Raw genomic sequence first — 25,846 nt, 5'->3', positions numbered from 1 at the left:
TCAAGTCTAATCAATAACATATAATTATATATTACTAATTTCGAGCAAGGAATATCCCTCATAAGTATATCATACATCGACGCAAATGACTGCATGACTACGCTTGCGATATTTAATAAATGAGTGCGCGTCTATTTACATAAATTACACAAAAAGGGTCAACAGAGAAGGGGGGACACACTTACACACGAACCACAACGACTATCTGTTCTGTACATTTGTATATACACAGCATATATGGCAGCTTTGGCTCACCAGAAAGGGCACCACCTGAAACAGGCACAAAGTATAGACGATGAATCAACAAAGGTTTGGAATTTTACGGGGTGAAGTAGCTTATCGAAGAAAATGGTAAAGCCAACAAGTTTAGAAAATAAAGGTTCATAAGCTTGAATAAAATGGAAGACAATGAAATTATACTGTGTAAATGTTCAACAATCACCTTAACAAAAAAAAAATGCGCCTTATAGTATGCCACTTAATTATGCGGAACAAGATAACCACAGTAAATGAATCAATGACTCCACCTATAATCCCTAATTGCATACTGGTGTAGTGCTTTTCACCTTGACATCCAATGCAAACCCAACTCTCATTTATTCAACTAATTGAAAGAATAATCATAATTACACCTTTCAAAAAAGGAAATATGCTTCATTAACGCCAAAAGTGAATAAGTGCTTATTGACTATTGAGTGCACTAAAGAGAATATATAAAAGAGGAAAAAAACAGAAATCATACCCCACATAGTTCTGGCACAAGTTTTCATGTGATGTAGCTTGGATAATTAACTTCTGCACTTGCAGTTTAACAGATAAACCATGATCAACTTCACGGCTGTCTCCAGAGATTAAGGTGCTGTGGTCAACTGCTTGTTGTATAGAACTAGTGGGCAGTGGTGTAGATGAGAAATCACGTCCTGTAAGCTTATTACTCATCCGAGCCATGACAACCACAGCACGCCCATTCAAAACCTCACTAGCATCACCAAGTTGATTAACAGCCTGCATTTATCACAACAATGTGTATAAGCATCCTATAATAGCACTATCTCAAAAGATTCTATATGTAGTATATCCTAAAACCTGAAGAAGCTCCCTTTCACGAGCACCCCGTTGTGGTTGAGGAAGTTCTCTATTTGGAGCAGTTTCTTCGGCATTCACAACAGGAGGGACATGAGTATTTGCAAACACTGACATTTGCGGTACTTCATTAAAATTGAAAAGACGCCAATTGATGAGAGGATCATGAACAAAGGCCTGAAAACAGATGAGAACTAAAAATCAGCTTCTTCCATATATTTTCTGTGACCATGCCGGTAGCATTAAAATGCATATCACCCAGTGGTTTCCTTTCATTCTATGTGTCGCACTTAAATGGAGTGTAGGACACAATTAGTATAGTAGAGAAAAAGGCACTAACTGAAGCAGCAACATAAAAGATCCATACCTCCATCATAGCCATAACACTATCCCTATTTGAGCGCAGAACTTGCATCACATTTTCGCATGTTGAACGGAAGTTGCCCTCAATACCACTAACCTCCATAGCTTTAACAAGCATTCTAGTCAAGCGAAAAGGAACCTACAGAATATTTACGAAGAAATTGGCGAGTGCGCTTCTATAAAACAGCCATTTATATTAGAAAGCAAATTCAGTTATGCATTTTTAGTTTGGAATATACCTTTTCAGGGAACTTCTCCCGGTTCATTGAAGCTTCAAAGCAGTCCCCAAAATCTATGTGTAAAATTTTCCCACTGCAAAGGATTGACAAATATGAGAGACTTAATGGATTTTATTTACAGATACTACCTACTCTATCCTTATCATCATAATGTACCTATAGCGGTGCAGCATAAGATTACTTGGGTGCCGATCCCCTAAACCAAGAAGGTATCCAACCTGAAACAAGACAAGTTAGTCAAAGCAGATGAGGTGTCAGTTACCTACATGATAAACCGGACTTTAATCTTTCAGTTTCTTTTCTTCTTCCTGAAACCCTGTTGCCATATTTTCATTTTGGTGATATTTAGACACTCGAACTATTCTTATACTTGTATTTGGAAAGATTCCAAATCGAAATTGGTTTTATTCCAAAGATGAAACTTCAAAAATAATGATTTTGATTAGCTTCTCCATCCTAGATTGTAAGTGTGAAACCGATGGGTCTGGCATCACCAAATGCTCTGTGTGGTGGAACCAAACAAGCATCAATAAAGGGCCCATTTTGATATAATGAATCTATTTCAAACTGATTAACCGGAAGTGCAAAGACAGGATACCTGAATTAGAATAAAGTTTTGGACATCACAAATGCAGTTTCAAGAGTTTATACACTAACTGGTTCAAAGTTATAATTTTATAGCTGATTTTGCAGGTATTTTGATGCATGGAAAAGCAACCTAAGAAACAGAAGGTTGAAAAAAGAAAAAAGGAAAAAGAAAATGCACACATGCATAGAGCAGAAAGCATACCATGCTCATCACTGCTAAACTTCTGGTATAGTTCGTCCTCCTCTCTAGCCATATTTCAGAAGTACGGCTTTTTAACCAAAGCACCTTTAAGAGTGAAACAAGAAAATAATCCCTTAAATAACACCTCTCTAAGGAATAAGCAATACAGAGAAGAATATGCTATCGAATTCTAGAACAATACATACCCTGGCCAGATCATTCCCTTCAGTATTTTGTAGAGCATATTCAAAAACTTCCACTTTGGCTATGAGAGGCAAATGGTCATAATCTGGTGCAAAACTTAGCATATATTTATGCTCTTGGTTTAAGGTGATCTGTAAACACAAACATGAGCTCCCCACTTAACCATAAGCTCCTTAAAAATGAAAATTATGGACTTTAGCCAACCAAACTAAATCATTTAATGTACTTTCAACAGACCTTTCGGGCATCCCTATATTCCCGAATAAGATAGTGCAGGGTATCACAGTTTGGGACCCATTCAATCAACCCGCTATTTGGAGATAGAGGGATGACAGAATATCGTTGAATAGACAAATCCTTCTCTGAAGTGTTTCTAGAATTTTCCAACAGGGTATTTACCAGCCCAAAAAGCTGAAACAAAAATTGAATGTCAAACAAATCAGTCTTGAGATGATGATTTAACATAAAAGACAGTACTAACTAGTAATTTCCATTCAGACAACATGTGCAATAACGGCCTCAGAATCCAGATCCCTGAACCAAATGGCACAATCCACCACCACATAATAGCTCCAGTACAGAATGAACAATGAAGTCGAAAGAAGAAAGCACCTGCATGACACGTTCATCTTGGCGCAAATCCTCGTGTCCCTTCAATAAGAAAGCATGATCTTCACCATCACTCCCATGAATTGTCAATTTACGAGGTCGTTGTTTTGATGTAATGACAACAAGCTGGGTTGCAAATGATGCAATTGTCACCACTGGTGAATCTGAAAATGATAATGGCAGGTATAAATTTTGGAAAGCACACCAGATTTGGCACCAAAACACAGTTAAGAAGATCAGTTTACCAGCACGATATGTCCCAGGAACAGCCAGCTCCAAGTTTCGGCATTCCAACAGCTCAGGAGAAACAGACTGTTCTCCATGTATGTAGTGGATAGTTAGTGCCGCAAAAATGAATTGAGTTAAAATTTAACATAAAAGCGGCGTTCTTGCCTGCAGGTCCAAAGTGGTAAGGCTTTGAAGCTGTTTGTCTATCCTTCTGAAGACATGATAGTAGAGATCCCATGCCTGGTCAAAATATTATCAAAATCCTTAGCACTCAGCTAACTGGAGAAAGCTAACACCATTGTGCTGACTCAGTGTTCGTTTATTTTCTCAACTTTCTTTCTTTCATTTAAGCTGAGTTGCTGTCAATTCCAAAAGCTTAAGCTACAAGGGAAAGGGCTTACAAGTCTCTAAAATCTAAGGCCCTGTTTGGTATTGTTTTCTAAATGCTGTTTTCATGAAACAAAAATGAGAATGAATGCAATTTTCAAATTTATTTTTAAAATTTAAAAATGTGTTTGGTATCATTTTGAAAACTAATCTTGAAAATGAAAAAAAGTAAAATACGTTCGGTAGGAATATTTTAAATAATTATTATTGGAATAATTTTCATAAACATAAAATTAAGTAATGAATAATTATTTTTTTTATTTAATCAGTTTGATTATTTTAATTTTAAGAATAAATTGATTATTTTTATTTTAAGAATAAATTAGGTGATCTCGTTAATCTTTTTGTTTAAAAAAAGGATAATCTCTACATATTTGATTTAATTAATATATAAAAACATAAATATTATAATGTATATAAAAAGAAAATATTATTGTGAGGGAAATTGATTTTTTGGGAGGAATAATAATAATAATAATAAATAAAAAATAAGAAAATTGTTCATTTTGAAACTTAATACTGTATGGGAAAACAAGGAAAACAAGAAAAAAATTGTTTTCTTATTTCCTTTGTTAAAAGTGTAGAATGAATTTTACATTTACAAAAATATGTTAAAAAATGAGCTACCGAACGTGTATTTAGTGTTTACTGAATTCAGAAAACAGAAAATTGAATTTGAAAACAATACCGAATGCACCCTAATATTCCCCTTCACTTGTATGGTCAAATTTAATAAGAGTTTAGGATCCTTAGAATCACTTGGTAAGAAAATTTGAGAGAAACAGCTTCGGTATAAATATAATAGTACTTTTTCAACTCTATAAAAAGCCTAAAGTTTCTTTGCTCAGAAACAAAATAAGTACATCCAATGTAGGAAATGTACATAGAGGAGGAACAAGAAGTCCACAAAGAAAAAAAATCAAAAACCCCCAAGCCCAAAAAATACAAATCCTATAAGATCATAAATTCCAACAATAGTACACAATAAATACTTAAGTTTACAGGGCAGAGCATCACTTTGGATAAAAATTTGAGAACAATAGCATCAGTAGGAAAATTTTTCTAATTAATAAACAAAGCCATAAGTTAAGCAAGCATGATAATAATTATAATCAACCATGCATTTCACAAATGAATGGCAGGTTCTCAGTTATATGGTATACCAAAAATATAAAACAATTTTCTAAGAAATATTTAACAGAACATACTAAAACTATAAATTGACACTCCTTGTCAGCTAAAAAAAGTAAAACAAAATTGAGAGATACAGCCTATTTAGTTTACGTCATTCACTGCATGTACGCTAGGTGGGCACCAGAGAATTTGGCTGAGCTTTTAAAAGAATTAACATGAAGATAGTCAATGGCACAGCAGAAAAATTACATTTAGGCATTCTATGCTACGGCCGATTTCGCTACTTCAATTCCAGAGTATAGGCTACTCAAGAAATGAATCTGTTAATGCTCGAAAAGTCCGTTGAGCAGCAAGACAACAGAGTCTCTACATGTATATGATACTTCTAATGTTCTTCAGGATACTGACACCTAAAGAGGTGAGAAGAAAGGAGTAGAAAACTATAATACATTTCCAAGGAGAAACAAATTTTGTTTCTGTCCTGGTGTGCCTGGTTTCATATTTCTTTTTTTTTTTGCTAAGAAACAAAGATTAAATAAAACTATAAGAAATATGTACAAGAATTAGGAGGATTACAAATCCACAAAAAAGGACGAGAAGTCCCGATATAAACAGAACACTTAGAAACTGCAAAGATAAAATATCCCGAAACCCAAAAACACTAGCTCACTAAGAGTACATCCCTGTTAAGATGCTTCCCAATAAAGCAGAATAAAAAATAAAGAGATGTCTTTAAATTCAGTAGTTATAGATGCCCAGAGGGAAGTCCAGAACTTGACTTTGTCCCATAGGTGTGAAGGATCTTCCCCAGCCTTGTTATCAAAGATTCTTTGGTTTCTTTCATTCCATACAACCCAAAAAATAGCCAAGACTGCACAGTCCCATAGAACCCTTGCTTTTTTTGTCCCTCTTAAGCAAGAAAAACTTTCTAATAGGAGGGAGTAGCATGATACAGGGACTGACCAACTTAGATTAAAGGTCTTATACAAGTTAGACCACAAAAAGAACAATGCATATACAAGTTAGACCAGCCTGGTTTCATATTTCTACATGAAAGAACAATGCAGAAAACACACAATGGCAAACAATTGAAACCCATTCCCTCGAAAATCTGACAGATAACCATTAAGAAGAACAAACTTTACTACTAATATTGTTCATACCTGAGTAAGCTCAGCATCTTTTCCGGTCCTCTTATACTTCATGCAACAATCATAAGCCTCCAGCAATTCATGACGGTACGCCTACAAACAGCAAAAAGGTACACTAAGCAAATGAATAAATTTTAATACAGCATCCTAAATGCTAAAATGGCTGACAAGACAAAAGGGCCACAAAGTTCAAGCAAAACTACAAGAACAGTTCATTGTCTAATTAACAATAGGGTTAAAAAAAATATGCCTTGCTTTACTCAGCATGCATTAATTGCTGCCTAATCATAATGAAAACATAATAAAAATAACAATTATGAAAGAAAAACGATTTAAGTAAAAAAATGATAACCTCTATGAATGCTCTCTCTTTTATGGTGGTATTTTCCCTCATAGCCCCTTCCTCAAGTATTTCATGCAATGGCTCCAACACTTTCAACATCCCCTCAATGTTATGTTCACCAAAATATAAACGGCTAGCTTCTTCCAGTGCCTCATGCCACATTTCATGCCAAAGTATAGCAACTCTAATTAGTTCATTTGAGACGAGTTGTGCCTGCATGTGAAAGCACCTTGTAAGACACAAAAAATGAAGTATAGATCATATGCAAATCAATTAACTATTAGACCTGATCCACCAGCACACCACTATGCTGCCGAACTTTGTCAACCACTTCTTGAGCTGCAGCTCTACGTAAATTGCTTATTGATTTACATGCCACAAGAAGTGGGTACATGAGAGCCTGAAGAAAAATTGAAATCACGTTAGGAAGGGTAGGCACTCATCTGAGTTGAAAAACCTCTAAGGAACAAACTAATCAGCGACATGAAAGATGGACATGGTGATAAACTTGAATTTCTAGGAAACTATGCTTCGGCTGATGTACAAGAAAATAAAAAACCTAACCCCCAAAAAAAAAAGAAAAAACCTCAAAATCTTGTGACTATAACTTAAAGGAAACAAAAAAATTAATTGTAGAGCTCTACAATACCCACAAGAATTTATTATTACCATTAATTCTTCAATCAATACCACCCACATGATGAAACAAGAATTTTGGAAATGCAAGGCCAAGAACAAACCTGCGGATGACTTTGTCCAATTCGCACAAGAAGTGATTGTATCAATTCTCTCACAGCACGGTTATTTGAATGTATCCTGGCAATTATTTGAGGTAAAACAACCAGCCATGTGTTAATATTGACATGTGCAAAACCTTTCTGCAGGGCTATTTGGACTTCTTCAGTAGCTCCATGGTTGAACCACAAAGTGAGAAGACGAAGAATATCCTGAAGGAATACAGAGTTTGAAGAAAACTTAAATTAGCATCCAAAAATTCATGTAAAAATAAAATGACTCAAACATGTATCCTCAAGATTTACTTCAGGCTGTTGGAATCAGTAACAACCCCTAATATCAAGATATATTTTTACCTGTAAACTATCATCAACACCCTTAGCATGTGCTGCACACGCTATAGAATGGAAATATCCGGTGACTGCATGAACAACAAATTGTGATGCAACAGAAGGGAGGCCTCTTAAGGTGTAATGGGACATCACAGCTGTGTTAAACAATGCCCATGAGTGCCATGCTTTCCCCCACTTTGTTGCACACTGTGTGGCATTCCTATATGCAGCAATAATTTCTACAGAAGAAGAAGATTATTATTACACCAAAAAGAAAAAAAGGGTTTTCTAGGTTACAAGAACTAATTTACCTGGTATAGATTCATCATCCAATCCAGGAGGAAGTGCCCGTTTCCAAGATCCAAGTTTGAGATACACACGGGCAATAAGTGGAACATTGGTACTTGTAGCTGTGGTTAAACTAGTGGAAGCAGCTGATTGAATAACTGGGCAACTTGATAGCTCCATGGCCAAAGTCTATAAGAAAAATACAAAACATAAACATTAGAACTAAGAGAGAGCAGGGAACTAAGAGTGAGCAGGTAATGCCAGCAGAAAGAAGAGTTCTTAAGGCAATCATGTAATCTTGTAAACGAATGATACTGTATCTCTGCACACATGGGCTTTTAAAGAGCTTTTGTAAGCAAAGAGATAACAGTTATACCTGTAGTCTAGCAAATGCTTCCTTTCGTTTAAGATCCTCACCAAGTGACCATTGGTATTTCAAGTAAGCGTACATTACTTGAGGAGGCCCATGATATCGTACATTTTCATGGGATGTCTCAGGGTCATACTAAATACAACATAAAACAAAGTCAAATAAGAAACAGCCACAAAATAAGAAAATATAAAAGGTAGCATCATAAATGTCCAAAAAGCTAGAGTGCAGACCTGTAAGAGTTTAACTAAAGTAGATCGAGCCTGACTAATTCGTCCACTTTTTCTGCAAAGAGAAGCAAACTTGAGCCAAGTTTCAACATCTTCTGTGGGTGGTAAAACGAGAGCTCTAACAGCCAAAAGCGCTTGCCAGACCTATACATTGAAGGAAAGAAAATATTGGAAGGAATCAATAATCTTGTGAGCAAAGAAGGCATATTTAACAAATATTTATTTTAAACATAATATGTGACAATTTAGTTCCTGTATAATCTGCTTTAACAAGTATATACCAACTTCATCGTTCAAAAAGTAAGGGAAGAAAAACTGAAATCAAGGAATGTAAAGCATGTACCTCAACATTGCGTTTCGTTCCTTGTATCCGCTCGGTCCACATATTGCGGATAATAGCCCGCCTTCCCTCAGCGACAGGATTTCCAACGGGAAGAGTACAGTAATCAATTACCTGTCAAAAACAAATGTTCTCCATGATACTATTTAACCGTGCCGTGCTTGCCTAGGTAAATGATAGCAACAGTAATAAAAGTAAATCCCCTCTGTTTCCCCAAACCAACCTCACTACTAAAAGGAATAAACAAATAAATTATAGAACAAACCTCCTCCAGTTCAGAAAGCTGCTGAACACGAACCATATTGCTATACGCACGCTCATAGCTTTCCAGGACCTATTACAAGAAAACATACTTGGACTACTCAACCAAAAGAAAATTTTTGAGCAATGTATACTCTATTGTAAATTTTCAAAATCTGAGTAATTAGTTCTGATTTTGTAGTAAATAGAACAAGCCAAATGCTCAATTGAAGAATGAAAATACCAATGCTAGTATGTACATCTTAAATTTCTTCCACTTATATTTGTTTTTTTTTTTTTGGGGGGGGTGGGTGGATCCTAAGAGCAACAAGTTTACAAAATAAAACCAGAAAAACGTTCAATAATTGAGGACTTGTGGAGTTACAAAACTGACCAAAGCTGCAAGCTCAGTGGCAAGGCATTTCCTAGCTCTCTCCACATATTCACGTGCTTCATCATACTGAAGGAAAAATCCATAAAATTTAAATAAATCCAAAGGATATAAATAAATAACAATTTAAAAAGGAAAAAAGAAAATAAACATAGCTCAGAAATAATATTGATATATATAAATAATACCTTTCCTCTACGAACTAACAAAACAGCCCTGAAGAATGTACCATTACTGCTTCCATCACCATTAGCAGCAGTGTTACCCAAACCCCGAAGTTTTGTCTCATCACCATCATCTAACCGAGACACATATTCTGCCATTTGATCCCACTCTCCCATATTCCAAGCAGCACTAGCAGCCTGAGATAACAACCTCATTGGTATCAGCATGGAGTGCATAAGTATTGATAACATTGGTATTAACACAAAAAAATAACCATTGGTGCCATCTCTAGTCGTGCAGCAGGCTCAGCTGGGGTCCAATATTCTTTGCAGAGGTTGTTAAGCTCTTCCCATCGAGCCAATGCAGCAAGGCAACGCATCCGCCCTACGTAATACATCAAAAAGAAAACCATTTCAATAAACGAACACAGAAGCAATGTCACATAAGCATGTCAGCGCAATACTTTAGTTACATAAACATGGTCAATCAAGAGAAGTGGCAAACAAACAGGCTCAATAGGATCAATGAGGTGCATTTAAAGTGAATGTCAATCAAACAAAGGTAGAAAGCAGTATTAAATGAGTTGCCTCAATTATAGCACAGGGGACCCATCTTATTGCAAAATTTTACCTCAGCAACAGACTCACTAGGAACCAACAGCATTTACAAACTGAACCTGAGGGCAGATTTGGTTCCCCTCTACTAATCTCAACGGTTTTTTTAAACCTAGATAGCAAATTCAAGGCCAAAGGCCATAACAGGGGATGGGAAATCCACGGCTCACAGGTTGCATGCAAACCCTTCTAGGATACGTACACAACAACAGCATTGGCCCAAAGTAACTGTGTCATTTTTTCATGTAAAAAATTTGAAAATATACAAAAGTTAGCATAGTTGCAAGATCTACAGCAAGGGTTGCTCACAGTAGCGTGCACACTGCATCTAACAGTGTCAGTGAGCATATCACATTGAAAGGCCATAAGAAAATTAATGACTTGAGATGACATAAGCTGACACAATTTGTAATTATTTGTTCAAATACAAAGGAATGGTTCTCTCTTCAGCTCAGATAATGGTGGTACTAGATTGTTGACTGCTAAATTTCGTATTTTAGGATTAGATAACAAAATTGATACCCATATTGGCACCAGACTACCAACTGCAAGGAAACAAAGACCATTATAGAAATATACTGAATAAAAAATGAAAGTTGAAAAGAATGAAGCCTAACAAACAGAAATCATTGCACTGATTTGAATTTCACATCCCAAAACAAATTAAGAAACTATTCTTAATTATTTTCCCAAAAAAGGAACAAAGACTTTAAACAATATAATTACCATACGCATTATAAGATAATATAGTTTCAGACATAGAACTATAGCAACCAAGAAACCCGTTGTACACAAGGAGAATAAACTGAGCAATAACAATAGAGCAAGTTACACTTGATATGGACCTAAAGTAGCTTCCAATACAATATGTGGATTTGATGCTTGAGAGGCTTTATTAGTGTAAGCCTTGAGTGCATCATCCCAACGCTGCAATTTCTCATACCTAAATACAGAGAACAAGTTGTGAATAATCCAGTACTACTAGCATCAACAGTAAAAGAGAATTTTCCCCACTGTCTTTTCAAGATGAGATTAAAAATAATTATACGAGAATAGAAAGCCAAGAAAGATGAGTTAAAAGTGCAGTAGAAGAAAAGAATCCTTCATGATTTATTTGGCAGAAAGGTAATATAAATGTTACGAGTTATTAATGTTCAACGATACCATGACTCCTTCAATTGAACATCTAGCTCTTTCTGAGCGTAGGTCAATATTCCAACAGCAGCCTAAAGGGGCAAAAAAAAGGATAATGAGAACAGAAAATCTCAGAGGATCAATGTGGATCAGAATACAAGACAACAAAAATCAGAGAACATTAATTTCATTTGAAGCTAACCTCATGCTGGTGTAATTGATTATTTATATGTATAAGAGCTTCAACAACAGCAACAGGGTTTGCATCCATCCTGTTAGAGCGTGCACCTTCAAATTCCATTTCTTTGTAATGCAAGGCCTTGGCGAATGCACGACACTGATATGGAGTAAACAAAATTAGAGATGCATGAAATACACAGTTAATCTCATAATGTACAACAAATGTAAAACGAGTGTATTGGTTCTAAGTTTGCAGAGTTCTCATTACAGCACACCTTTTCTGCTAGAGCCCCAAGCAGACGGATGTCTATAGGAAGAGGTTTCTCATCATGTTCCATGAACTCTGCCTGCAAGATAAGTTCACCGACACATAATAATTAATAACTACCATCTCGTACTTGGAATTCAATATCTTTCCTCAATAACAGGAATAGTACATGCAGAAAACAGGTATACCAAGTTGAGAAGTGTTGCGAGGATTTCTGGAGGAATATTTGGAGAGGAAAAAGCCATCTCTAAACTCTGAACTAGATGTTTCTGGCTGGTTGCATTCAGTTGCGACCAACAGCTAACAAAACCAGCAGCAAACAACTCCCGCCCAACAAAAGGCTGTAAAGCGGAAAATCAGAACCTGATTCCCAAAGAAAGATTAACACAGATGCAAATGGGTACCATACTTGTAACTGTGCAAGCCTTGCACAGGTTCGTAATGCTGGAGAAGGAGATTCTTTCAACAGTTCAATGCTCAAATGCCTCATCCATTCTGCCCAATCTTCCTTGGTACTCCGTTGAGAAGCCTCCCCAGCAGTGCGTAAACGAACATCATTGACCTGCAAGACAGATCCCAGGAAACTGCTAAAATTTGGGATAAAAATACCAATTCCAATGTAATCAAAATCAGGTATCAAATGATGAAGACAAGAATGATGGATGAGGACAAGAACAAAATGGCATTCAGAAAGGAATTTGTAATGCTGTACAACAATATTTCAGGGGTCGTAACATTAAAGAAATAGCATGCAGTCTACTCCCCCCCCCCCCCCCCCCCCCAAAACAAAAAAAAAATTGATAGAGCTCTATAGAAATGTACTGCAAGAATTTGCATAATTGTTTCTGTTGCATTTAACACCTACTATTTTGAAGTTCAGTTGATTCAACAACTACTTGTTTATTTTGATTCTATGCCCTTTTGATTATTTTGATTTCTTGACCTTCGCATCATTCCAACCAGCATATATTTTGAGAATATTATATAATACAATACTCATAAAACTGACATGTCATGCATGATATGCTGAGCAACAGACTGCCTAACCACCAAGGCTTTCATCTCACTTTATGCAAGAACCTTAGCTAGCAGCCTCGCACCTAGAAAAGGCTTGCCTAAGTTTCTTGACGACTAAGATGAACATAAAAGAAAGTATATATTACAGAGCTTGCAATTGTATATCATGAATACCTGATGACCTCTAAGTTGTTTCTGAGCGTCAGTACCATCTTCATAAGGGTCACTGTCCACATCGTTTAATGGATCACTGATTACCTCCACAGGAACTCGTCGACTTAATTGTTGTGCAGCTGTACTGCCCAAAATCAGTGGCTCACGTCTCCTCAAGCGTCCTTCAATTTCCTCAAACTCTTTATGCTGAAAACATAATTAATTTCAAGCTCAATCTCAAGATCAAGATAAGGTCCAGAGATAAAAATTGGAACTGGCAATGAAAGATACAGACCCGCAGCCGATGTTTCAACAGGAGCTTGTGTATTGATGGAATAAAGATGGTAAAGTCCTCCCCGAGGGCATGAGCAAGACAACAGAGTGCATCGACAGCATCCTTCCGCAGCTCATCATTCTTCCTGAAATTAGAAATCTACTTAGTTGAAGCTCAAGAATAACATTATGCAAGAGATAAGTAGAAGCTGGAGTAAAAAGATTCAAAATTGGGAAGCCAAAGCCAGCATATCAGCTTGAACCACAACAGGAGGATAAATTGCCAGGCTCAGTAAAAATCAAAGATGAAAACTGTCCCCACAATACACATGCCATCACATTGCAGTGCCACAAAAGAAGAGACCAAATTTACTAGCTGGAATCAGCCAAAGGAAAAAAAAAATTTTGCATTAAGTCATCTAACAAAAAATTAGTTCATCATAATCACACAAAAGATGTGGTACAGAACTTACAAGCACACAGACACACATTCATAGAAGCAGGGCGAAGGCCTGAAATCTAAGATTTTTGCTTCACATCACCAGGCTATAATGTTAAAATTGCGCACATATCCTTTAACATATGTTATCCTCACAACCCACTATTCTACTCTCATATATTCTGAAGTTGAAATCCAATATCAGGCTAATTTACAACTTCCACCAGCATCGTTCAAGTGACAGCAGGCAGAAAGAGAAATATCACTGTAACCCAATCCAAATGAAAGTTGGCTATTATTTAAAAGTAATTTTAAGAAAGCTTTAAATAAGATCAATTTCCCAGATGATTCATTACTCCCATCGCCAGCCAAGACCTCTATACCTAGGCACTCACACATGCACAAACATACATGAGGACACTTTTTGATTACATTATTTCAGATCAGGAAGTAGATACTAACCCGTCCAAGACAAGCTTTAAGTGATGCACAAGAGAAGAAATGTGACCAGTAACCTAACAAAAGAAAGAACCATAACAACTAAAGATATCAACCAAAGGGAATCTGAACAAAAGATAAGTGAATTTACTATTTTCAACTTTGCTGCTAGATGATCTTTAAATTGAACAATGTTTGGACACCGACCTGTACACGGGGGATCAATCTTGTCAAAGTTTTGATAGCAGCACGCCTAATATCCACCGGAGCATCCACTTTGAACAATCGAATAAGTGCGGGAAGAAGCAGATGCATATGTTCATCCAGCGTCCCTATATTGAATAATATGAGAAAAAAGTTTCCATTTGAGAAAAAGTTTCCACAGACAGATAGTAGGCACACGCATATTTAGGCCCCCTTGAGTTCTTAAAGGCATCCAATCCAAAAACTTCATCAGTCAGGTTAGAAACATTCTCTAACATTTCTTTCAAACAAGTAATCTCTCAACACGTACAAGTTCAAAACTGGGAACTACTGCAGGTCCTACAACCTTTAGTAGACAAAACAAATGGGACAAAAAGACTTTTAATCGTACAATGCAAGAATATATATGACTAGTTACAATGTGTTTTACTTCTAATTTGTAAAAGATAAAATCAGAGTATCAAGCATGGTTTTACTTCTGCTATGAATAAAATATTATAAAAGTTTGGATCCATAGTTCTGTACTCCAATATAAAGCTCAATACCTTCTCCCTATGTAATTCTCATGGCAATTATAAATCACAGGGGTACAGACTGGCAAAATGTTAAATATCAATGGAAAATTATTAAAAATAAAGAATCCCAACCTCCAAACACCTCAAGGGTATGGAGAATGTCAAGAACATAGGTGTAGTCATTACACCGTTCAGCATCACTTAAAACTTGAATGCAACATGGAAGAATAACAGGAAGGTGTGTTCTGAATTCATCGTTGAGAGCCAAGCAAAGCTGCTCCACAAGATGCAGAACCTGCTCATTAAGACCAAAAAAAAGGAACAGCAGGGGGAGAGGCACCGATGGTGAGGGTTAATAAAATGCAAAATATCAGGGCCGGGAGAAAAAAAAAATATGGCATGCTGATTATCACATCTCCCAAAGATAGAAGATAGAAACAATACCGGAAGGCCACGATAAGTACGATTAGTAGCTGGTATACTGAAGGATGACCATAATTCAGAAATTAGAGAGAACAATTCTTGCAAATATTTACGAATATGCTGCAAAAGAACATTAAATCTGATTTATATTGATATCCAGAAAAAGCCAAACTGTAATTGCATGTTCCAAACAATTTCACAACATCTATATCTACCTGGCGCACAATAGACACAAGAGTTCCAAGCTTCCATGTTATGTAATCCTTCAGATAATCATCACATGTACGAACAGTGTGAAAGAGATCTGGCAGAACCTAAAGATAAATTGCCACGTAGAAGCCACGATCATCAAACATAAAAGCCTCAAACAATGATTAAAATTCCAGTACAAGGACTGTGTCAGATATTAAAAACTCAGTAAGGACAGGACAAGCCTCACCCCCAACACCATAAGGTGATTATAAGTACTCCAAATTTCATATCAACATTTCCATTGCAAAAAAATAAATATTATAATTTTCTCCACCCCGCTCCCTCCCCGGGGTGGTTCAACGAAAACTACAATCAGACAATATGCCATAAAAAGAATTTACAGAGAAGAAAGTTTATTAGGTGACTAAACAAACCTTTGGTAAGTAAGGAACACAGCCAAGACCCATTGACTAACCTCGCACAAAGGAAAAGCAAATAATTAAACCACATACGAAAATAATCAATATAACACATAAAAGAGAAGATTCCTTATTTTTGAGGTACCTTGAATATGAACATAAGAGACCCAACAACCTTTTGGTGATAGCTAGCGAGTGAAGGATCCCTAAGTATTCGCATGAGAGAATTAATAGCAACCTGCATGCAAAAGAACATAGATAAAAATATTTAACTAATGGGAAAAAAAAGGAGCAAGAAAGTTAATGAGTATTCATCACGTATAATTAATACAGTTGAATAATAATCTTCAGATGTAGCAAATGATGGCCAAAGGTCCATTGGAAATTCATCCATTGGTTGAATGTGTTGGCCTGAATCACTGGCGGCACGGGTAACTTCTCCATGTGACCCAGATAATTGTTGATTTCGTTTATGTGCATGAGGATCCAGAGCACCCATAATCCCAAGAACCTGGCAAAGAACAAGAAAACTTTTAGCATGATAAAACATTTAGAGGATATAAAATAAGCATTCTTGTCCATAAATAGCTACCTTCAGCACTTCACGTCTTGTAGACCACACTAACTCACCATTCAACATTTTCAAGAGCAACCCAAGCAATTGTGGGTATTCATTGTATGGAGTTATCACATATCTGCCAAGACCATAGACCGAAAAGCCATTTAGACCATAGACCAAAAAGCCCTCTAAAAATACATACCTAAGATATTACAAGTATTAAAATCAACAATGTCTATGTAGGAGAAATTTTCTTCAACAACAGTAGTAGTGTCTATGTAGGATAAAAACTTTCCCAAGTAACTACAAGTTTACTAAGCATCAAGTTAGTTTACTGTTGCAGAAATATTTCATCATTGAGATAGTAAGTCCTAAGCAAAATTAGAAAAAACATTTTGTTCAACATGAATAGTTAAATGTCAGAACCAAGTAACAAAAACCGACTCCAAAATATTTGCTTCATTGAACAGACAATCACTATTTTGATCTGTGTCATAAAAAACATAGCTCACAATAAAATATAATAGTCCAACAAGGTATAGAATTTAAAGAGACAGAAAGCAAATGCTACATACCCAGTACTCTGTACAACTTGACCTAATGTTGAGACAGCCACTTCACGTTTTGTGACAGCAGCTCCATCCAATAGAGCTTCGACAATTAAAGGCATAAGTTCGGATATATACTGTCTCATTCCAAAACCACCCTAAACAAATTTTACAGCACAAAACCATATAAGATGAAACTACAAACAAGTTAAAAAATGCTTAATAACAAGAGACTCGTAGAAACTTGACATTCTTTTCTAGACCCAAGGATTAGCAGGCCGTTGGCAAACAAGAAATTTGTATCCTCCTCTACCAAACATGTTCCGGTCTAGAACACGATTTAATTGGAAATGAACATGTATACACCAATATTCACATGATAGCCTGTCAAATTATGCACAGCACCAAGCCCCCACCCTTATACTAAAAGGCTAAGCAAAGGCTATCATACATAATAGGAAACCTATCTTAAAGTACAGATTCACCCACCACTCTAGCAAGATCTCCCACAGTTACAAGAACTCCACTAATAATACCATTATTGGCATTGACCCCAGTGCCCTCAAGAAGTCTTGCTACGAGAGCCTGAAAAATCAAATCACCAAATGAGAGAAGGCAGAAATGAAAAAACCTCTAATCAGAATGAACAGAACTGGCAAATGTTAAAATCAACACATAAATAAGTATGCCTTGTGTATTGGAGCAATGTATGGACGTATTAATCTTTCACAGTTCCGTATTAAACAGCCAAGTAGCTTTGCACTTTCCTCTCTGCATTTGTTATCTGCACTGCTGACATTGCAACAGTCATCAATATTTGACACCATAAAGTATAAACTTAAAGCAAAAGATGTTCTTTCATCTAACCCTGACTCACATACACACCCAACTAAAAATTTCAACCAATTACTATTGATAACTGTTAATCTTTCACGGTTCTATCACCCTTCGAAAATCACCTCTGCTCTAAATATGTCAACAACTGAATAAGATGGCGACGAAGTGCAGGAAGAACATATGCTGGATTTTTTTCTGATAACCTCCCAGCCACAGAGATTGCATACTCTCGAACATCAAAATCCTGATGCAACAGAAACATTCAGATACTCTCAAAAGACAAGACAAAAAAAATTCTAAGATTTAATGGGAGGAAATATCATATTGCAGCATGTAAATATTCAGAAGAAATATTGACAATTTGCAAAACAGTTTCATACGAGTAGAACAACATAGCAACTTGGATGCACAGGAAAGAAACTCCAAACAAAAAAACACGCAAATATAGTTCTTCAAACATGTCTAATTGCACATAAATATATACAACTCTAGAGAAGATTAACCAAAATAAAAGTTCAAGTTGTAAGACCATTGGAAAAGAGTCCTTTAAAGTACAATAACTTCAAAAAAGACAAATAGTAGTGTTTAGGGGTGATTTCAAACAAGTTACAGTCATGAAAAATTTTGGGGATAAGATTGGAATGTTTATTTTTAGTGCATTTCAGAGCAAAACTAAATGATCAAGCTAGTTCTAGTAAACACAATTATGATTGGAATTTTTATTAGACTGAATTTCACATGCCCTTTTTCTGTAAGTATGCACTTTAAAACCAAAGGTTAAATACACTAATTCACTTGTTTCAAAGATTCTAATCAGTTGTAAACATTTTTTCCTCTTATCTCCATTCAATTAGTAAAATTTTCTTTTTTTTCCCCTTTCTTTTTCAATATAATTAGTAAAGTTTTCTTATTTTCTCTTTAAATTTAAAATAAAAAATTATAGTCAAATGAAAAATAAAAAAATACCTTACAGATAACCAGATTGTTCATAGTGCAGATTTCACTGGTATGGAGAACATAAGGTAATTGTCTCAATTCACGTTGCCACTAGAAAGGCTAACCCCACCAAGTGCAGAATAACAATTTAAGCATTTTCTTAAACACACATAACTATGCTAGGACATGGCCAATGTTTAGTTCAAATCCTCAATGCTGTATTCTATACAAGAAAATGGAATCCATCCATTGTTCTTTTGAGGATACCAATTTGGATTGCAGTTTGGTGTAAATATTAATGCTTAGTTGAGCTACTTTGGTTTGTTCCTCAATTAGCTTAGCACAGATTTCGAAGGACTTTGGAACAGAAGGAGGTGATATTCTACAGATAGTTTGAATGAGGCATGCAATAAAACCATCGCTATGGATTGTTTAAACTGACAGAAAGAATCCAATTTTTCAACCCAAAAAAAAAAAAAAAAAGAGGTTTGAAATACTTCGGAGAAGAATAATGTATTCACTTCTCCATGGGCTTAGGTTTCAACAGCATTCTGAGGAAATTCTGGAAGCTTTCCTTTTAACGATTCAATTTTTTCTTTCCTTGCTGCCTTGTATTGTTCACTTTAATATAGTTTTGTTTGCATAGCAATCTGAGGAATTTTACTTCTTATCAAAAAGAAAAAGGGAAACAAGCTACATGACAACAATGAAGCCATGCACAGACTGCATCCTGCAGCCTGAAACAACTTTCAGGCAGATTTCTGGACCAAATAAAGTTAAAATAGTTATTGTAATTAGATCATTGGCTTCAAACATAGAAGTTAAAAGGTCAATCTGATAGAATATTGCAAATCACCGTACCTCATCATTTAAAGCAGCAAAAATTGCACTCAGACAATCAGCCTGTGCTAAAAAATCATCAAAACCTCTGTTGCCATATAGTGAGGAAAAGATAGAATGGCGAACGGTAACATCAGCATCAGCAACGGCTGCAATGAGAAGCTTCTCCACAAGCTGCAGAAGTCCAACATATGAGAAACAAAGAGATACAATAGACAGCTGCACTCAACGATAACCAAGAAGGATACACACTTTGTAACATTTAAAAATAATATAAAACACCCAATTTTCTGTAATCAAACCTCCTCTATAAGACGGCGTCGCTTCCCCCCAGTTCGATTAGACCTACTAGCACCAAACTGTGTAAATGATACACCAGAGAAAGAATTTGCAACTAATTTGCAACAACATAAAGCTGCATCTTTCCGTGTGGCTTTATCCTCATCATCCAAATATAGTACAACTGAATCTCTAGCAAACTCAAGAAGATCGTGGCCCTGGACAATATAATAGCTTCAGAGTAAATTTGAGGTTAACATAGGTTTCATATTAAAGATTATCTGTATAGAAACCTTGAAATTAAAGCGAGCAAGAGTCTGCAAAGCAAGTTGCACTAGAGCTGAACCATTAAGGTCTGAAACTTGCTGAGGGATATTCATCACATTTCCTCGAATGGCAGTAGCAGCTGGCCTTGCCTGCGAATAATGGGATTTCGACAGAACAAATGAAATGCAATCTAGCAGCCGATCTTGGATAGTTGGCAGCAACGAAGGAATACTGAAACAGAAATCAATGTCAGGGAAGGACTAAATCCTTAAATCATACAATCAACCTGGGGGAAAAAAATCTTAACGAGAAGTACAGGGATGCCCAAAGTTGTACCTGACAGTGATTTGTTCAAGAGCATCAACAAGTGTGGTGGAAAGACCAGCAGAAAACATAATATCCAAAAGACCACGAACATGAGGCTCCATCACAGGACCCATGGCTCTTGCAATATTTCCAACACAAGCCAATGCCTCTAGAGAGGGTTTACCTCTACGTGGAGCAATCTACACGTAAATATTCCAACAATCAGAAATCTAGTTTCCTAGCAAATGAAACAGCATAGCTCAATAAATTGCAACCATGAGAAAATATGACAAATCAAAGTTATGTGACTTAATACAGCCAACTTCCTCCATGTCTTACAGCTTCACGTAAATGAGATGTAATTGTCGGCAAATAGTGGAAAAGTTCCCCATCCAAAGCACCAGCCATCTCCCCAAGGGCAATGAACCCGCTGTCACGTTCAGCTGGTATTCGCAGAACCGTGAGAATGTGATTCATGCATATCTGCAAGATATCACAATTCCATGCACATTATTGTGGAAATAAATGTTATATAAATAATGATGATTTCATCCAAAATTTCCTCCATACCAGCAACAACTTTATCATTAAAAATGGAGCAAATTCCAAACCTTTAAGTAGTTTGTAACAAATCGATCTCGCAAGAAATGGGCAATGCGAGGTAGCAGTGAAGTTATGCTAAGGCGAACAAGCCGATCCCGGTGCTCTAAGTATCTCAGAACAATCTCAGCAACTTCTCTATACCTTGACATCATGAACTCTCCCGTATTTCTGTCCAGATAGCGTTTCAATATTACCCACAACAAACACTTAAAATAATTAAAGAAAAACAGTGGTGATGACAGCCAGATTGTTATATCTTTATATATGCAATAATTATTTAGCAAAAACTGGACATTTTGATGAAGGGATATAATGTCCTCACACTAAAAGTCAAACCTCTTCGGGAAATGCATTAACAGATAATGAATGAGAATAAGCTACATCAAAATGTTTAAAAAAATAAATAAATAAGCCCATGTAGAGGATGTCTCAAACGTCTGTCTATTCCAAAGCACCATATGAATCAAACAAGCAGACACACAGATGCAAACATATATACCCAAGACACCACAGCGAGCAAAGAACAGTTTTCAAAGTCTTGGTTTTAGCAGCCAGTTTTATGTTTTGGTATTGGCTTCGCTAATTTAATCCATTTCCCACAACAACAAACTTTTGTAAGATTAGAGAAACAAAAACAGAAGTAGCATCAAGTAGCCAACTAATTTTTTCCTAAATGGAAGACATGGACCGATTCGGTGGATGCTTATAGTTCAATCTAAGCATAAAAAACTTAAAGGCTACAGTAGTTCACACAGGTGACCACAAAATCCTCTTCAAAGTTTTCTTTCTTTGACTACCATATGCACTTCAACTTGGCAATTAACACCATAGCAATGGACAAGAGGCAATCATAGCAATCACAAGAAAAGAGAAACAACTGGTAAATTTGGAAACGAGGCAATCAACTTTTTTCACAGAAAATCTACTCAAACTAGAAAAGGAAACAGCTTCACTAGCCAATAAAGTTTTTGCATTACACATATCTCTACCTACCTCAAGAGCTCCCCAACCGCAAGTAAAGAGCCATGTATGCTGTGTACTGGAGCATTTCTACCGAGCCCATCTTGAGTAGCCTCAAACATACGATAATACCTGTCACAAAGATTATAACTGGTCTTATTTCCCTCAAAAAAAAGTGAAAAGAACAAGAACACAGAAAGCTTTTTCAATGTGTTTAAAATGCTGTCATTATGCAAGCACAAAGCAATGATAATTAAATTAAGCTAAGTCTAGGGAGCAATGGAACTCTACAGGTAGTTGAAAATAAGAATGAACCAGTTACTGAAGAATAATTATGAAATAGAATCAAATAAGATCATTCTATTTCCAAATAATTTTTTGCTAGCTCCTATGGAGACAATGTTGAACATTCAGTCTCATTTCTCTATCTACGTGCATGGAGAGTGGGGTATCATAACAGTCAAAGGACACGGTAAAATTGATCAAATAAGGCAAAATCTCACATGGTAAATAGAACTTCAACTCAATTCACAGCATGTATCTCACCGCAATACTATAACACTTTAAAGCAGAGTTTTGCATTTTCTCTATACTTGTTTCCTTTTACTCACTAAAAACAAAGTTTTCACCTTCAAATTTTACTTTTTTTTATGAACCTGAAAATTGCATTGATAATGAAAAATTAAAACAGAGAGTAGACCAACTGTCCAATGAGCAAACAAAAAACAGAAGCTTTTTGTGCTATACAAAAGCATACCCAAATATCCCTACACGTTGCTATGCCAACTATAACACGCTATCTCAAAGACACCGAAGCCCAAAGCAAGAAGACGCACCCACTGCTATCTAATTAAAAATTTCAAAGATATGTAACTAACCACTGCACACGCCAACGTGTCTCACGCTTTTCAATAACCCGAAGGCAAGCGCGCAATGCCTCTACAGCCCGCTCTCTAACAGCCAAAGTTGGATCCCTCAATGCAACCCAAATTGCATCTACAAATTCAGCTACATGAACATTGAACACGGTTGAAGCATTCTCTGCCATTTCCTTCATGGATGAGAGTTAAAAAAAATATATATCCTTGGTAAGCAAGATAATTACGATAATTACATAAGAGTTTTAATAAAAAGAAAAACTAAAATTCCTGATGATGAAAAAAAATTGGGCTAAGAACACATCATTTTCTACATAAAAAAATTTTTTGCAGGCCAAGTTCACATCTAATTCACATAACTTATATGTTGACAAATTTCACGTGCTAAGTTACCATCTATTCCCCATAGACATCCAATAAGAAAAAAATTAAAAGAAAAAATACAGAAAACATGCAGTTATTGTGTGCAAGAGCAGGCCGAAATGCCCATACTTACTTTCAAGATCAAGACAGCAGCAAAACGTCGATACTCTACTCTATCCCCACGAAGCCAATCCAGTGCCATTTTCACCTGCAACCAATTAACACTGTTCATTCTGTGGTGCTCGTACAGAAACCATACACAACAACCCAAGAAAACACAGAACAACAAACCTGAAATTCCACTTCATCAGCAGTCATCGCACCACCTGCCCTCGCTAGATGACCAAGAACTTTACTAGCAAGAACCAAAATCTCACGATCACGCTTCACCTCGAACACAGTCCTCATATAATTAGAGAACTTTGAAACCTTGGAGGCGTTTTCACCAAGTGCCACATCTATTAACTCATCAATCGCCCTTAAAGCCCCCAAATTTTCAGCTGCATCATTGCTTTCTAATAGTCCAGAAATTCTATCATATAATTGATCCATAAATCGTGAAAAAGCTTCTCCACCAAGATCACGTGCTTGTTCTTCTATATGTTTCCTTAAAGCTAATGAAGCACCCTCCTATAAAACGATAGAAAATAACAAACTATAAGCAGAGTGTGATATACTGCTTAAAATGTTGTTGTTTACTATCAAAATATAAAGTTTAAGACAACAAAAGAATCTGCCAACGATAGCAAAATCAACAAATTTTACTGCTTTTTCTTTTCATTTTCTAAGCAATTGTTAACTGAAATGGTTTTCAAGTACTAGCTTCAGTATCACTAACCAGAAGTTAATTTCAGTACAAAGACATGAAAATTGAAGCCTAATTCAACATCTTCTTTCATTTCCGGAATTTTCTCAGGAAAAAAAAAACTGAAAAGGATAAACTAATTTTACATTTTCTTTCTCTCTCCTTCTCCTAAATGGTTATATTAAAACGTATGGCAAAATTCTCCTACAAGTATGTAATTTTCAACTACCTGGCTAAAACTGGGAAGAAATAAATCAACTAATTTGACTTCTCCTTTTTCACATCAACTGAACTGACTTTAAGATACACCTACTAGCCTCCAGGGCCAGTACCACCAAAACAACCAAACTTCTACATTTTCCGCAATTTTCTCCAAAAACAAACAGAAAATATCATGCACCTTAGGGTTACCATTAGTGCAGCAGTTTTCAACTACGAAACTGGAACTTAGACAAAACCAAATCAACTAATTTCACTCTTCTTCCGTGATCAACTATACTGACTTTTAAGAGAACCTCTACAAACCTCCGGTGGCAGCACCGCTACTAACAAGGACCAAAATTCAACATTTTCAGTAATTTTCTAGGAAAACAAACGGAAAAGATCATATACCTTAGGGTTGCCATGAGTGCAGAGGTCAGCAAGGATTCTATTAAGCGCATCCAAGCTACCGCCGCCAGCGCCGGGCGCTGGAGGCCCGATGTAGCGCAGCGACTGCGACGTGGAGGCCATTGATTGGCCGTCCTCCCAACTCCTTAAACCCTAAATTCTCTCAATTTGTTGAAGACACTATTTTATAAGAATCAGATCCTCTCTCTTTTATCTTTAGACATTGATAAATAGAAAATATTTTCAGTGATTGCTGTGGAATTTTTGAGAGTGCAGTTGGCGTTTATGAGTTATGAGTACGCGTGATAATTACAGGCCGCCCTCTCTCAAGCTTTAGTTAGTTTAGTGGGGCGCGGCTCCCTTACAGAAAACTGTAACTAACAGCCAAATAATGTCATTCGTCGGACTACGAGTCAGAAATCCAACGGCTGTGAGAATATAACAAAAAAGAATGCATGTGGTGCCTGCAAAGGTGACTGGGTAGCCGATACCCTTAACCAATTTTGACCATTTGTCACGATTAAATTGGATTTATTATAAAAACTATCGGATTAGAGGGTCCAGCTACGGTGTAAATGTGGTACCGTGTCACAGTTAAATTCAGTCGTTAAATGTAATTAAATAGTTAGGGTCCACAGACATCCAACAGGGACCCGGAACTGTTGCTGTGTGTGGCGTACGTTACGTTAAATGTAACGTAGCACCAGCCTTGTATTATACTTAGTATAATATCATATTAATATCAAATTAGACTATATTAAATTAAATATAAGTGAAGTTAATTAGAACAATTAAATTTATTTAAATTATATTTTTTTATATGATGTATATTTTACCTATTAAATAAAATATTATTAAAATAATTAAATATAAAATTATTTATTTATCAAATGTTAATGTTTTACATAATATTCAAATGATAAATGAAATGTCTCTTAATAATTATTTTGTTAATACATATACTATACTATTAACTAATTATTATTTTAACATTAAATATTAATACAAATAAATAAATGAAAGAAGATGTCATAAGTAAAATAAAAAATAAATTACGTCATTTTTTATGGAATCGTGAATAAAAATAAATAAGCAAAAAATTAATTAATAACAATAAATAAATAAATAAAGAGAAATCATAAGAGGACAAACATTATTTAATTTAATCCTATTTCAACGCATGTGA

General features: G+C 35.9%; 1 protein-coding gene across 5 annotated transcripts; it reads right to left on the bottom strand.

Annotated features, from left to right (window-relative positions):
- On the bottom strand, positions 1–25,077 carry LOC18033650 (serine/threonine-protein kinase TOR). Of its 5 annotated transcripts, none has more exons than XM_024178248.1 (57): positions 24,664–25,077; positions 23,538–23,876; positions 23,380–23,454; positions 22,884–23,056; positions 22,039–22,137; positions 21,054–21,213; positions 20,782–20,925; positions 20,473–20,642; positions 20,163–20,367; positions 19,893–20,087; positions 19,612–19,764; positions 17,937–18,058; positions 17,667–17,769; positions 17,467–17,562; positions 17,005–17,135; positions 16,463–16,565; positions 16,202–16,381; positions 16,016–16,108; positions 15,886–15,921; positions 15,475–15,573; positions 15,281–15,379; positions 14,969–15,131; positions 14,325–14,449; positions 14,142–14,194; positions 13,263–13,386; positions 12,989–13,174; positions 12,207–12,359; positions 11,986–12,138; positions 11,805–11,876; positions 11,552–11,686; positions 11,380–11,441; positions 11,061–11,158; positions 9,876–9,985; positions 9,625–9,798; positions 9,440–9,505; positions 9,071–9,139; positions 8,809–8,919; positions 8,469–8,609; positions 8,242–8,370; positions 7,889–8,054; positions 7,602–7,816; positions 7,251–7,457; positions 6,797–6,910; positions 6,520–6,723; positions 6,180–6,260; positions 3,661–3,735; positions 3,513–3,579; positions 3,271–3,431; positions 2,896–3,069; positions 2,661–2,789; positions 2,476–2,559; positions 1,842–1,903; positions 1,686–1,758; positions 1,451–1,585; positions 1,087–1,260; positions 743–1,005; positions 1–270 (listed from the first exon to the last, which is right to left on the bottom strand). In XM_024178248.1, exons 1-57 carry the CDS (start codon positions 24,781–24,783, stop codon positions 252–254), a joined length of 7,422 nt encoding a protein of 2,473 aa, XP_024034016.1. In that variant the 5' UTR covers positions 24,784–25,077; the 3' UTR covers positions 1–251. The 5 variants fall into 5 exon arrangements, with proteins under 5 accessions (XP_024034016.1, XP_006422734.1, XP_024034026.1 ...); XM_006422671.2 differs by having other exon boundaries at positions 17,667–17,766; XM_024178258.1 differs by lacking the exons at positions 23,538–23,876; positions 24,664–25,077 and having other exon boundaries at positions 22,884–23,046; positions 23,380–23,410.
- Positions 25,078–25,846: the final 769 nt, after the last annotated feature.

Source organism: Citrus clementina, unplaced genomic scaffold (assembly GCF_000493195.1).
Source record: "Citrus clementina cultivar Clemenules unplaced genomic scaffold, Citrus_clementina_v1.0 scaffold_8, whole genome shotgun sequence".
Taxonomy (NCBI): Eukaryota; Viridiplantae; Streptophyta; class Magnoliopsida; order Sapindales; family Rutaceae; genus Citrus; species Citrus x clementina.
The sequence above is the reverse complement of the archived record's forward strand: the minus strand, read 5'-3'. Positions and strand labels throughout refer to the sequence as shown.

Bases quoted from the DNA above. Each gene is read 5' to 3' on its own strand.
- LOC18033650 (XM_024178248.1), bottom strand. From the start codon at position 24,783: ATGGCCTCCACGTCGCAGTCGCTGCGCTACATCGGGCCTCCAGCGCCC. The intron at 19,765-19,892 runs GTTTGATTACAG...GGACTTCTGCAG, and splicing joins GACGCCGTCTTATAGAGGAG to CTTGTGGAGAAGCTTCTCAT. The intron at 15,132-15,280 runs GTATTGTTTCTA...CTTAATGAGCAG, and splicing joins GTACTTATCGTGGCCTTCCG to GTTCTGCATCTTGTGGAGCA.